At 37.5% G+C, this 15,639-nt stretch overlaps 1 protein-coding gene and 1 pseudogene across 1 annotated transcript in view; one reads left to right on the top strand and one right to left on the bottom strand.

The window, feature by feature from the left end:
* MAN2A1 (mannosidase alpha class 2A member 1) overlaps window positions 1-15,639 on the top strand; it is a 177,007-nt gene that overhangs the window by 143,687 nt on the left and 17,681 nt on the right. Inside the window, exons 17-19 of the mRNA XM_030817529.1 lie at window positions 4,790-4,923; window positions 8,361-8,502; window positions 11,011-11,144. Coding sequence (XP_030673389.1) covers window positions 4,790-4,923; window positions 8,361-8,502; window positions 11,011-11,144 — 410 coding nt within the window. The remainder of the gene's footprint in view (window positions 1-4,789; window positions 4,924-8,360; window positions 8,503-11,010; window positions 11,145-15,639) is intronic.
* Window positions 2,509-3,149, bottom strand: LOC105739382 (annotated as a pseudogene).

Here is a 15,639-nt window from a genome sequence, read left to right on the forward strand (position 1 = left end):
GTCCTTGGATGAGTGATTTCTTCCTCGGCTTAGGGTCAGGACGAAAGGAGTCATTATATGTAAAGCTTGTAGTAAACATATGGTACATAGTAAGCATCAATAACTCTTGGCTCCTGTCATTGCCACATAGCTGCCACCCTTCACTCAGCATACGTTTACCACCCTTCACTCAACATACATTTATTGTACACGTCTACGTGCTGGGAACATGAAGATAAATAAGACATGGTCTCTAGCCTTAAGGAACTTACATTCTAACATGCATGTAACATGTATGTAAAATGAAAGTTTACTTAAACTTTATCCATAGCCCAGTTTACTTTCCTCCCGTATCAGCTAACTTCTGCATGATAAAGGACAGGCTTTCATATCTTAGCTATTTCCGTCTAACAGTGATTCAGTACTTACCATGTACCCCAATTGTTAAGAACTGGAATGCAAAGGTGGTATGTAAGACAGTCTGTATCTGTGAGAAGCTAACATTCTGTAGGGAGATTAAAAAAAAAAAAAAAACCCTAGCTCCGGGTGTGAGACTGGAATCTACAGCATCTATACAACACTCTGGCGTAGTGGGACCTTCTGAAGGACTCTTTTTGGCCTTTTTATTACCACTTTTCACCTGTGAACTGGCTCTGTTCTACCTTGCATTGCCTATGGGAATAAGGATAAACAAACTCCATTCTCTCTTCCAAGGAGGAGAGAATTAACAGCAAGAGGGCACATATTTCTCTTTGTTGAAACCTGGGAATGGCATCAGTCCTTTCTTTCCCTAGTGACTAATCTTATAAAGTGTTAAAGAGAAACCAGGGGGACTTAGAAAGCCCTGGCCATTCATGCCCAGGTGGAGCCATTTTAGTAAAAAACTAGCATTTTTGCTGCCATGCGATGCACAGGTAAAACAGACCATTGGATACTGCTGGTTTGCATTCCTGCTTCCCGGGAAGTTCTCCCTTCCATTGCGTGAGCCTCTTTGGGAAAGGTAAAACTTAGGGAATTACTGACACAGAATAGGAGCAGTTGGCAATCCTTTCACTCTCTCACATATACTGATCTTTAAAAAAATAATAAATTATCATTGAGAACTCAGGGATACCTCCTTGCTTTTATGACCATTACAGGTTTTGTTTAGCTTGTTCATAATAAGTATATTAAGTTTAATCTTATTTTAAAAGTCTGTCCTGATACAAACTTTAAATTGCTATCTTGCTGAATTGTGAATGGACATAAAGGCTCATTTTAAAGAGCTTTAAGTGTTTGTTGCCACAACAGGATCTGAGTATAATGCTGAGCTTGAGAAAGATGATTTTCTCAACAGAAATACTTTATTATTGCTAGAGGTAGTGTGAAATTATTATTTTTTCCTTGAAGCATGTTCTTTTATAAATGCTTTCTGGAGATACATGAATTAAAATTAATGATGTTCTCTTTTGTTAAGGCTTTATTTCATTTCATGTATTCTGTTGATCTTTGAGAGAATATCTCATCTAGACAGAAGGAAACATAAAATAGTACTAAAAACCCAATGAATGCTTTTAGCAAATTAGAGTTTACTTCCTGTCATCAGCCATGCTCCCTGGTATTATGTGAATACTATCATGCTTGGTGCTACATTTTGTGTTTTGGATGTTTTTGGTTCATTTGTAGATGCTTATCTGTTGTTATTAAAATTCCATATACATTTCATTTTGGCTTTACAAAACTATTTTGGTTAATGTAAGCATACTGAAAAGAGGGTTTGCATTTACAGTAATGCATTTCCTAGGTCAGAGAAGATACTGTTATTTATCATCAGTTATATATGTGATTTCTTTTTCAACTTCCCAATAGTGGTGGAGGTATTTGGGTCATCTATCTTTCCAGGTCCTTGCAATAATTGTCATCAGGAAATGTACATGTGTAGGTAACTGGCAGGGGTTAGTGGTTCAGACTATGGCCATCAAAAAAAAAAAAAAAAAAAAAAGGCATCAGCTGGGTGCCGTGGCACATGCCTGTAGTCCCAACTACTCAGGACGCTGAGGTGGGAAGATTGCTTGAGCCCAGGAGTTCGAGGCCAGCCTGAACAACATAGTGAGGCCCCGTCTCTTTTTTTTTAATGACATTCCGCATTTCCTCACCCATGGAGATGGTACTCATAATAGTTTTATGAATGTAGGAAGAAACACTAGTTAGCTCCATTCGAGTTGGAAGAGCAGTATATACCAGAAAGAAATTCAGTGAGCATTCTGAAAATTCTGATCCTAGAGGCTTCAGCCCATTTAAGTGTTATTTATCACTAGATTGTTATTTTTATTTTAGAATTTCCATTGTACTTTTCAGATAAATCTATGGTGCTTACACTAACTGCATTTACATTCTTTTTTTCTTTTTTTTTTTTTTTTTAACAGAAATGCCTTAGCCTCTGGAAGGCCATTTTATTCACTAACACATGCTAAGAAGCTTCAGCAATATCCTGCTCCATTCTAGAAAACAGCAATTTGATCCTTTTTTCCTCCTCAATCATTAACAAGATTATGCATTTGGGGTGAGATGATCCTTCTTGAACAAGTAGCCAGAAATCATTTGTTCCAGTTTCTTCTCAGGGTGCTGAATTAAGTCTCGTCTCATAAATCTTGTGGCTTCCTTGATGATGGATTCAAAAAATCATTTCTTGACTTCTATAGGTCCTTGCAGTCCTTCAAGCAATTTGAAGAGCTTTTCATATTTTCGTCTAAAGTGTCGAATTTCCTTCACTAATTGACATTTTATATCAGCATTAATTTCTTCTTGGCGTTTTGGAAAAGGGAATATTTCTGTGACTTTTAGGTCATCTCCAGAGAAATTGCTGGTAATGATTCCTCCTACAGGTGCATTTCTACCAGGTTTCTGCATCAGCCCATCTTTGCTGAAACCACTGAAGTCATCAAACCGAGAATCCAGTTGGCTTGGTGGAATACCATCTCCTGCCATAAGCTTCTTTTCCTTGGACATTTGGCTGGGGCAGGGCACGCCATAGCAGGCAGCCTTACTGGAATAAGGCTGTCTCCTGCTCTTTGTTTCCTTAACAACAGGGCCATCTTCTGCCTTTTCCGAGATGAAGGACTCTCAGATTCCCTGGGACGTTTAAACATGTTTTCAGGTTCTACAGCAACCTTCTCTGCTTTATCAGTCATTGTTTCCAGAAGGACCGATCCAGTATGGCCCAAGGGGGATGGAAGGGAAACTGCCTGCTATGGCGTGCCCTGCCCCAGCCAAACACTGGGAACGCTGGGAACCTGTGTGGTGCGCCGGAGTGCTGAGGGAGAAGGCTTGTGTTCAGTAGGATCGCGGGTGCCAGCCCCGAGAAGCGAGAACCGTGGGGCCTGCATTTACACTCTTTCCCACAAACCTCACAGAGTTAAACTTCCTTTCTTTAACTCTTTGCTGTCACCTTCTGCTAAGCTCTGGGGATTCTACTTGTCTCCTAGGAAAAAGTCTTCCTTACTCCTTTCCTCCCTTCCGCATTTTTCCTTTTTTCCTTTCTGAACCTCAGAAAGCTTCAGCTTTATTGAATGGAATAACGTCACTCTTTCTTCTTATGACCACTTTCCTAATTGCTGTCTTTAGAAGGTCCTGTAATATCTCTCACACACCCTTTTTAAAAAAAATTTCCATAGGTTATTGGCGTACAGGTGGTATTTGGTTACATTAGTAAGTTCTTTAGAGGTGATTTGTGAAATTTTGGTGCACCCATCACCCGAGCAGTTCTATTTGTAGTCTTTTATCCCTCGCCCCCCCTCCAACCCTTCCTCCCAAGTCCCCAAAGTCCATTGTATCATTCTTAGGCCTTTGCATCATCATAGCTTAGCTCCCACATATCAGTGAGAACATACAGTGTTTGGTTTTCCATTCCTGAGTTACTTCACTTAGAATAATAGTCTCCAGTCTCATGCAGGTCGCTGCAAATGCCATTAATTCATTCCTTTTTATCTCATACACTCTTGATCTGTATTAAGTGTGTTGGATTTCCTCTTCTCTCTCTATGAAATTGACCCAAGGCCTCACTGAGGACCTGAAGATACAATTAAAGTAGAACGACAGAAACTAGTAAACACTTGAGGCTTATCCAAACGAATGTTTTATATGTTAGGGACTTTTTAAAGCTGTCCTCTGCTTTATATAACAAAGGACAAAATGGATCATTTCATAACAAGGGGTCCTAAGAGATACTAAACTGAACTAAAATTGGTTTAACTTCTGGAGAGCTTTCCAGATTATAGTCCACAAATACTAATATGTTAATATCACTTTCAGCCATAAACCATCTCATTGGATCTCCTGTCTCTTGTCCTAGCAATAATACACTGTCACTTGAACCAGCAGAATGTAAACTTTACTGGCTCATAATTTCTGGTCTGTAAGGAGAGAATGGTGAAAAAGTGGGCTAGAATGGCTCTTTTGGGAAATGGTGGTGCAGGTGAGAAGTGGACTGGCCTGTAGCTGGGCAGCCCTTTTTTCATTTCATGTCCTGTTTCCCCTCTAGAACTCAGTGAATCATTTACATGTTGTACATCATCTACATTTTTCTCATCCCAGTTGCTTCATTCTTTGGTTGAATAATATGCTCCCCTGAATAAATGCTATCTACCTTCTAATAGTTTTTAAAAAGAAAAGTTAAATTGTCATAGCATTTATTATATAAGAGATGTTAAGACAGGAAGTAGAAAATAAGAAAATGTATGTAACTTTGGAAAGAGTTCTGTATAGTATATTTCAAAAAGGTGAGGCAAGTAATTTCTTTCTATTAAACTATATATATATTTTTTAAATTTAGGAATAGAAGGACAGTCTGTGGAAGTTTCCAATATTGTGGACATCCGAAAAGTATATAACCGTGAGATTGCAATGAAAATTTCTTCTGATATAAAAAGCCAAAATAGATTTTATACTGACCTAAATGGATACCAGGTAATTTTTCCTTTAAAATGTTTAAGTAATGGTTGTATTGGTATGTAATTCTTATATATAATAATGGCCCAGTTAATTTTGGATCCTTTGAAAAAGTATACTTAAAGTTGCAAATTATTTCTAAAATAAAACTGAATTTTGACAGATAATTTCAGGTTCTACAGTTAGAACAAATATTCGGGAGACCATTTTTTTAGAACATCTTTTTGTAAGGATTTATTTGTTCAAAGGGTAGATTTGGTGACCACTATGAATGTTAAATATCTTGATGCTAAAGTATATATATATGAATTTATCTACCAGAAAGGAAACATAATTAGGGATTGATGGATTATACTTATTGGGTTTTTGTTTTTTTTGTTGTTGTTGTTTTTTTTTTTTTTTTTTTTTTTTTTTTGAGACAGTCTCGCTCTGTTGCCCAGGCTGGAGTGCAGTGGCATGATCTCAGCTCTCTGCAGCCTCTGACTCCCAGGTTCAAGCAACTCTCCTGCCTCAGCCTCCCAAATAGCTGGCACTACAGGCAGACACCACTACACCCAGCTAATTTTTGTATTTTTAGCAGAGACAGGGTTTCACCATGTTGGCCAGGCTGGTCTCGAACTCTTGGACTCACGTGATCTGCCCACCTTACCCTTTCAAAGTGCTGGGATTGTGGGCGTGAGCCACTGTGCCCAGTCTGTTTTTGTATTAGTCCACTCTCACACTGCTATAGCGAAATACCTGAGACTGGGTAATTTATAAAGGAAAGAGGTTTAATTGACTCACAGTTCTGTATGACCAGGGGTAGCCTCAGGAAACTTACAATCGTAGAGGAAGGGGAAGCAGACAAGTCTTACATGGCTGCAGGCAAGAGAGAGAAAAGCCCAGGGGAACTGCCATTTATAAAACCATCAGATCTCGTGAGATCTCCCTCACTATCAAAAGAACACCATTGGGGGAATCACCCCCATGATCCAGTCTCTGCCCACCAGGTCTCTCTCTCAACACCTGGGGATTACAATTCAAGATGAGATTTGGGTGGGGATACAAAGTCTGTATCAGTTATCCTCATAAGGAATTGATCCATACCTATTAAGTTTATTCCTTATATATTGGTTTAATGTATGATCTAATAATGGGCTCTTGTAAATTTCAGGAAAACTCTTCCTCTGTATGTGTGTGTGTGTATACCATTATACATACAGAGACACACATGTATACTATACATAGGTATATCTATTTAGAAATGGGCAGGTATATATTTAAGCAAAATTTTCATGAAATAATTTCAAATTGTAGTAAGGAAATTGATTTATACAATCTTACCAGATTGTCAATTCTCCAATTTAATAGAGCACTTTCGATTGTTACCTAAATCTCTGTTTTCTGAGTGTATGTGTTTGATAACATATCTTTGAAATACCATTAAAACCATGAGCATGTTTTTAAAACAAGTGTTTTAGAAATTTCTGGCTGTGAATAGAAATAATTTTACAATAAACACTTTTACTTTGATTTTCACCTGGGGGTGGGTGAAAAAGATTTTAATAATTTTCTCTTCTATGATTTCCTGCAAAAGTTAAATTTAAACTTTTTCCAAAACATAAAAATTGCAGCATACATTCTGAATTAGCATGTTAATTCGACTACAGCCATTTGGATTCCAAATAAAATCTCAACTTTATGGTGATTCATTTTTTTATGTACAAAAGAAAGTCTTTTCTTAAAATTATACAAAACCAGTTATTTGTATTTGTGGGTGTAGCCATGAATGAGAAACTTAGTAAAACCGAATAACTAAAAATGTGAATTTTCTTTTTGAGGTTGGGACGTTTGACTAAAAAAGAAGATATTACTTTTAAGTCTGTAATATTTCTGCTTTTAAAATTGACCATTTTTTAAGCTTTGGATATAGTAGTACTTGGGCAAAACTAGATATCTAGCTCCACCAGTGGGGAATGGGGGTAGCAACAACACAATTGTGGTAGTTTTACATTTTTTAAAATAAGTTTACATATACAAGTTAATTGGGTTTGGAAAGGAGAAATAGAGAATTCTTTTAAGGTAGCTTTACTTTTTTTTTTTCTGTAAACATTTTACAGTTGTAGCTTTATCAGTTTATTAATTTCCCAAGGCTGCCATACAAATGGAATCATGTAAAACAACAAAACTTTATTCTTTCACAGTTCTGGAGACTAGATTTCTAACATCAAGCTGTTGGCAGGGCCATATTCCCTCCAAAGGCTACAGGGAAATAACCTTCCTTGCCCTTTCCCAGCTTCTAGTGGTTGCCCATGCTTGGCATTCCTTGGTTTGTGTATGCATCACTCCCATCTCCACCTCTTTTGTCATACAGCGTTCTCCCTATGCCTCTTGTATCTGTCTGTGTCCAAATTTCCCTCTTCTTGTAAAGATGCCAGTCATTAGGTTAAGTCCCAACATGATCCAGAATGACCTCATCTATTTCTACAGAGGCTCTATTTCAAAATAAGAACACATTCACGGGTTGTGGGTGGACAGGAATTTGAGAGAGGGAGGCATTATTCAACCTAGTACAACCAGTAATTTGAAGGAGACATTGCAGGGTTGTTGGGAAGATTAAAGATCAGATTTGTGAAATACTCTGGACCATGCCTTTCGTTAATGGGCACTTAATACATGTTAACTATTATGGTAACTTTGTACCTCTTCTTTTCTTCACTTTTATGTCCAACTTTCATGAGTTTAAATGAGGAGATGACATTTTTATGTGGTATCATTAAGATTCACTGATAATAGGGTTCTGAGCTTAGAGTCAGTCACTGTGACCCAGATGGGCTTTGGGGTTACCGACAGTCTTTCTCAAAAAGTAGAGTCATATTTCTAACATTCAGGTACTAGGCTACAAGGAATTGGAATTAGGAACCATCTACGTTGAAACTAATCAAAAAGAGGAAGCACTGAATGGTTTTTAAATATAAATATGCATTTGATTATAACATAATTATCTTAGAAGATTTGGTTTGGAGATCTGTGGTATTTATTAAAACCAATTCAAGAATAATAAGAGATATTTCTTGAAAGGGGATAGAGAGCTATTATACTTAGCATTCATTACAAAAGCAGTATGTTAGATTTAGATGAGAAATGAATACTTAATACCTTTATAATTTGTTTTATGCAAATATTGGAGAGGTAGAAGACTTTTAAGCATTTTTATTCTGAATTTAAATAGGAATGCCTATTTTAAAAATCTGGACAAGTTCTACCTTTCCCACCTAAAAATTGTTTTCTAATATCCTTGTGGTTTTTCTTTATATTGTTTTAAATAATGTTTTCATTTTTAAATTATTTCTTCCACTGAACAAAAAAGGAAGCTTTGTCTTTTTCTCTTGGGAAGAAAAATCACCTGTCCTCAAGTTTTTAAAAGAACATTTGTAAATATCACTTTTTGTAGATGGAATTGTTGTGTTTTATAGATTCAACCTAGAATGACACTGAGCAAATTGCCTCTTCAAGCAAATGTCTATCCCATGACCACAATGGCCTATATCCAGGATGCCAAACATCGTTTGACACTGCTCTCTGCTCAGTCTTTAGGGGTTTCGAGTTTGAATAGTGGTATGTATTGCTTACACTCTTTTTCGCTCTGAAAGGTTTCAGTTCCAACTGTGTACTTTTTCTGTTGGTCAGATGTGGTATAATATCTAGTTAAAACCTCCCTGTCTTCTTTTCAGCTTTTTTCTTTCAACAACCAGACTATTAGTTAAGTTTGGGTTTTGTGAGAACAACATAAAAAGATGAATCTCCTAAATCTTCAGATGAAGAACAGGAGACCTAAAATTCCATGTCAAGATTTCTTTTTAAAGATAATTTGCTTCTCCTAATAGTGTGTATTTTGCAGAGGTCTCCATCATCATTATGATTTAACGGATGTGGAAACTCAGATTCAGAGGTTTAGATAAGTTGCCTACGTTTGCAAAGTTGGGAAGTTGTGGTTCAAACTTAGGTCCTTCTCTGAATCATGGTCTTTCTATTCTACCACCTGAAAGAAGGAAGGGAGTAGAAATGATAGAGATATGGGGATAAAGAGGTATGGCTTTGAGGATTCCAAAAGAGAGAAAGTGATGCACAGAAAGTGAGAGAAAATAGTCAGTAGACACTGATTAATTTTTGCAAGTCTTTCTATTGAGAGACTTTGATCCTTTATAATACATATTTTTAATTGGTTATCATACATGGTATCATTGGTCTTCTTACATTCTAAGAGTTGGTAGAGATAAATATCTGAAGGAGCCAGATAATAAGTGAGTGCAGATTCCTGGTGTGTCCTTTGACACAAGCCCACTTTTTACATGAGGCATATACATGCATTCTGTAACTTACACACACACACAAAAACAGCTACTTCTCATTTTTCTTTGTGGCCTTCATTAGATAAGATCATGTAAACTCATGCCATAAAGACGTGAATTCGGTTTTGAAAATAGTAATGGCTCCACTTCAGGGATCCAGTAGGGAGGGTTAGAGACTTGAGCAAACTGAAGAGCATGTTCCCAATGTGCAGTGGGGCAGCATTGTTGCTGTGTGGTTAGGGGCCCAGTGTTGCTAAATTCAATTTTTGAAGAAGAGTTCAGAAGTCTGGAATTTTACATGAAGTTGTTCAATCTGTAAAATATTGATACAATTTTTTAAAAAACACTATGTTGACAAAACGTAAAACATCTTTGTGCCCTCCATGACTCTTGAGCCACCCATTTTTAAACACTGCCTTAAATTCTCAAAGCTGTTCCCTAAATAGAGGACTAGATAGTAAGACTCAAGCCATGATTAACAAAGCAGCATTATCTTGCTTCCTGGTAAAGACAAGCTAAGAAATAAAGTTCCTCTTTTTCTGCTATAGCCACCAAATACCTTAGTATTTGAATTAAAGCAATTCAAGTACAATCCGGGAAATCACCAAGTGCCAGTCACATGTTATATGTACCAACATTTGGAGACAGGAGAAGAGTTAGAAATTACCAAGACGTTGATAAGCCAATTTGGGCGGGAAGTGACAAGCTGTAGATAGATCATACCTATCTACAGCTTGTCACTTCACACCCAATTTAATCCCTGCACCTGGGGACTAAATCTTGGACAATTGTCTTTTAAATTATGAAGGTAGTGACAATGAGATTTCTACTCATCTCTGGTAATTTTAGGTACTAGATACGTAAACTCAGAAGAAAGAAGCTAAACAGAATTGTTATGACTATGTAATAGTAGTAATTGTTAAAGTCTTTTGTGTTTGCTGTTTCCCTTTTGTACCAAATGATCATTTAATATAGTAATGGACATGAATGAATATGCATGTATTTTTAAGTATGTAACTTCAGTTTTCTAAGTCTTATTTGAGTATTAGCTTAAATGTGTGTGTGTGTATATATGTACACATATGGCTCTAGTTTTTTTTTATTTTTTAATCTCATAATGTAATGATTAGCTTACAACTTGAGCTAGAGGAAATATGGAAATATTGCATAGCAAATGAAGGAACTAGGTATGACCCCTTGTAAGCCAGAGAGGCAGGACAGTGGTGCTGCCACTAACACAATATCAGAGACGCAAGGGAGTATCTCATGAGTGTGTCCACATTCTAGGGCTTCTTCAGAGACCTGCTTCATATCAAGTAACCTAAATTTTATTTGCAAACCTATTTTAGACCTACCAATCTGTGTGTATTTTACTACTCTCTGTGTGATGTACATTTCCTAATAAACCTCATAAGCATTTTTGATTCCAAATGGTTCTACTAAAAGTTTTGGAGAACTTAATTTACTCTTTAGGTTAATGTTTTGGAAAAAAAGTTTCATTTAAATTTTGATCTGTCGTGTCTCATTTTTAAATTTCTTATCAGATATTGTGAAACATTACTAAAGAAACACAGAAATACTATCCTGTTTTATGAACTACTTTGAGCTACTATCAAGAGAAGGCCCATGGTGTAGTGGGTTGTATAAATCCACCTCCTTGCCTGGAGGGGAAATTTAGAGCAAGACATCATGGCTGCTACTTAAGTGCTGCTCAATGAATGTCAGTATTAAATTATTATGGTCAGTTTTACTTGTTTGTTTGTTTGTGTGTTAGGTCAGATTGAAGTTATCATGGATCGAAGACTCATGCAAGATGATAATCGTGGCCTTGAGCAAGGTATCCAGGATAACAAGATTACAGCCAATCTTTTTCGAATACTACTAGAAAAAAGAAGTGCTGTTAATACGGTATGAAAAAATGACTAGCATGATCTGATATTGATTGTTCTTTGTCACCCAAAACTTGAAATTATGACTTTCCACTTTTAAAATTTTAAAAATCATTTCCAATATTGAGATTTCTTTATAGTAGATGTGGCCCACGTTCACAGAAATAGAACTTCAGTTATAAATATCGTGTAAGATTTGCACTTAGGTCTTTTTTTTTTATGTTTGCTTATTATGTAGATAAAAAATAATGACAGGAAATCAGTTTGGGTAAATATTCCTGAAATTATTTTGAAAGAAATAAGAATTGAAAAATTGAGGTAACTAAAAGTTAAAGAATAGAACTTAGGGCCGGGCACGGTCGCTCATGCTTGTAATCCCAGCACTTTGGGAGGCCGAGGCGGGCGGATCATGAGGTCAGGAGATCGAGACCACGATGAAACCCTGTCTCTACTAAAAATATAAAAAATTAGCCGGGCGTGGTGGTGGGCTCCTGTAGTCCCAGCTACTTGGAGAGGCTGAGGCAGGAGAATGGCGTGAACCTGGGAGGCGGAGCTTGCAGTGAGCCGAGATTGCGCCACTGCAGTCCAGCCTGGGTGACAGAGCCAGACTCCGTCTCAAAAAAAAAAAAAAGAAAGAATAGAACTTAGTCATATACTTAGGAGATTAAATTTGGTAAACTTTATTTGAAATCTTAGTAAAATTTATTTGAAATCTTAGTGTACTTATTCTAGTCTTAGACTCTTCATGTGAAAATATATTTATATGTAGGTTTTCCATGTTTGATTTTTATTCCTCAAAGCAAAAATCTAGTAGTCTGTGTTGAATGGTCTGGCAAAAGCCCAGCTGGACCTGAATGACCTGACGATACGCTTGTTCAGGCAAAGTTGTCTTCAGAGTTCTCCATAAGTTATTGATCACCCACCTTGGATAGCCCTGAACATGGGCTTTTTCTTTTTTCTCTGTTCTCCTTTCTGCACTGACCATTGCAAGTCCTTTCTGCTCTTTTCAGCCAGTGACCGTACCTTTCACTTTATAGAGAGAACAGCCATTATCCAGGGCTCTCTGTTCCAGTTATCTAACATCTACTCTCATCCTTCCCTTCTTTCCTCCTGTTACATTTAAAAGAGACTTTACCATCCATCATCCTAGGCAGGTCCCACCACTTGTCCTTGGAACTTACTCTCTTCACCCACCTCAGCATCCTTTTACTATTCATTCTCTCTCTCTCTCTCTTTCTCCCTTGCTCCTCATATCCAACACTTCCTGGGAGATTCTTTCTGTTAGCTTTTGAACACTCTTTGTTTTCTTCTGTTAAAAATAGAAATGGAATACAGCCTTTCTTCAGACTCTTACTTCCATTTCCTATAAGCTACTATGCTCTTCTCTCCTACCCAATTGAGCCAGAGTTTATGAGATGAGTTTATTTCATCACTTCCTTCTCACACTCCATTTGTTTCAGTCTGGCTTTAGCCTCCATCATATTCTGAAAGAGCTCTTTCCGATGTCAGTAGATCCAGTGGATATTGACTTTCATCATCTTACTTTACCTTTCAGCAGTGTTTGACACTGGCCATTGTCACTCTGTAAAATATTGCCTTGCCAGGGCTTCTATGGAGCTATGCAGCTTGGTTTTCCTCCTACCTGTCTGGTAGTTCTTTATCTCTCTAATAGTTCTCTACTCAGCCATTAAATCTTAGAGCTCTCAAAGCATGGCCCCTGGCCTTCTCCTTTTCTTATTTTTTATGCTATCCCTTGGCAATCTCTTTTATTCCCCTGGTTTTGTTTGCATCCTCCACACAGGTAGAAGCCACTAATACATATCTCCAACTTAGGCTTGTCTCTGACCTCCAGATTTATCTATCTAATTGCTTCCTGATGTTCTCTGTTTAGAAGGACACCTGAAGTTTGACATATCCAAAACACTCATAATCTCTCTTCTCTCCCAAACCTGGCCCATTTCCAGTGTTCCCCCCAGTCAACAGCCACCGCCATCCCATACAACTCCAAGACAGACACGAGTTCTGCCTGATAGACAGTTCTTCCCATCAGCCTTTTCTTACGGAGTAATTGCTATCACCTATCTATCTCATTGCCTGAATATTTCAAATTTATAATCTTCTTTACTTCCACCACCCTAATCTAAAGTGACTTCCTGTATTTCCTGGGTCTAGCCTATACGCATCCACCCTGTTCTCTTTCTGCCATATGTCTGTTCTTAACCCAGAAGGCAGAATGTTTTTTGTTTTTTTGTTTTTTTCAAAGCCAAATCTCACTTTATTGCTTCCTGTTGAACCCTCTGATATCTTCTCATTGCTGTCAGTATAAAAGTCAAAATTTCTTACCATGGCCTCCAGAGCCCCTCATGATATGGGCCCTGCATGTCCCCTAGGCATTGGCATGCCTTTTACTGTGTCTGCTTTAGGCCCACTGGTTTCCTTTAAGTCCCAAGTACTTTCCATCCCCTCCTCCCCACAGCACTTTTGCATATGGCCTGTTATCCTCTGCCTTAGAGACTTTTGGTGATAGTTTCGGTTATTGCTTACTTCATCAGCTGCTTCTGGACCAGGTTAAAAGCCCTTCCCCTATGCTGCCTCCAAACTGTGCATCTCACCTTCCTGCAAGTGTGCGATTATTTGATCCTATCTTTTCCCCTCCTTTGGACCATAAACTCCATGAGAGTGGGGAGTGTGCCTTTCTCAGCTTCTAGGATTATTCCTGACAGAGGACATGCCTAATATATGTCATATGAATGAATATCCAAATGCATAGATGAATGAGCTGTTAGAGTAAATTTTGCCGCTGTATTTATTGCAATTTCTGCCTATTACCTTGTCTTCATATACATGTTGCATTCCTCCTACTAGATTCCAGGGACTTGTTGCCTTCATTTTCATATGTCCTTATATTTGGTAGACATTCTTTAAATAAAATACTAGTTGATTGAATGAAATGGCAACAGCTAATAAAGCAAAAATTCTTCCAGTATTTAGAATATTTTAGAAAAAAGAATTAGTATCCACTTTAGATGTCAAGAGCCATACCATTCTTGAGACTGATATTTTAAATCAATTACTGACAAGATAGCTTAGTTTTAAGGATTAAATCTGCGTAGGAAAATCATTGTCTGAGTGCTGACAGCTACTGTCTTTTGCTCCTCCTGAAAAAGTTTCTGGCTTATATGACTTTATATTGACACTAATCTACAAAACTTCTGTTAACTGCAACAATAAAAATTTTCTCATCAAATCTATAAAGCTTTGACTTAGAAGTGAAATAATTTGTTTATTCCCATTCAGAACTCCTTGGATAGTAATTGATTTAAATTTAATTTAATGTTTTTATGTTGATGAAAATTTTCTTTTACTCAAGTATAGATTCTGAGTCTTCAACTAATGGTTTCTTTTAAATAAGAAATGAACTAGAGAAGAGAAAATACATTTTAATGTCTAGTGAAAATAATTAAAAAGGCAATTGATGAAAGTTAATACCATGTAACTTGAATTTTCTAGAAAGCGTTCTTAATTTCAACTCAGACTCAAATATCTAAAATAATGATGGAGGGAAGTGAAGTAGGGGGATACTCCCTGAGTAGGAAGAGATTTTAATGGGAAGCCCTGAGCATGACAGAGCCTCATGGAAATAATCCCGAGCTGACTAAGTGGAAGTTAGTCCTGTCCTCAGAGAATTATGCAGAGAGTCAGTAAAAACAAGGACTTGGATGATATCCACTGTGTGATCTGTGCAGGTGTCCAGTGAGGACTGTGGCTGCACGAGGTTGACCATCATTTATGCTAATCATCCTCAAAGCCAATAGAAATGGAAAATAGGATTCATCTCTTTGGCATTGCCAGGGTTTGAATGTGTCCCCTAAAAGTTCATGTGTTGAAAACTTGGCTACCATTGTGGTAGTGTTGGGAGTGGGAACTTTGGGAGGCTTTTGGGTCGTGGGGGATCTGCCCTCATGAATGAATTAATGCCATTATCATGGGAATGGGTTAGTTATTGTAGGAGTGGCTTTGTTATAAAAATGAGCTCTTGCATGCACTCTCTTGCCTTTTCACCATGTGATAACGCAGCAAGAAGGCCCTCACCAGATGCCAGTGCCATGCTCTTGGAATTCCCAGCCTCCAGAACTGTGAGCTGAATAAACTTTTTTTATAGATAAATTATCCAGTCTGTGGTATTCTGTTATGGCAGCAGAAAATGGACTAAAAACAGGCATTGATGGCTTTAGGATTTGTTTCTTTGACCGTTTATCCTTACCCCTTTCCTGCTACTGGTTGTTTAATGAGGCACTGAGCTAGGAACCCTGTAAGTGTTCAAGTGTTAAAATTGTGTTGTTTTACCTTTAAATATAAGGAGAAGAAATTGGGAGAGATCAGATTAAAATATTAAATACTTATATGGTTTAGAAAAGTGACAGCATAAGGGAGGCCAACCAGGTCTAAGGGTAAATACTTAGGTGACCAGAAGATCTACAGTAAACTTGAGGACACATCCCACTAATACCCAC

Source organism: Nomascus leucogenys, chromosome 2 (assembly GCF_006542625.1).
Source record: "Nomascus leucogenys isolate Asia chromosome 2, Asia_NLE_v1, whole genome shotgun sequence".
Taxonomy (NCBI): Eukaryota; Metazoa; Chordata; class Mammalia; order Primates; family Hylobatidae; genus Nomascus; species Nomascus leucogenys.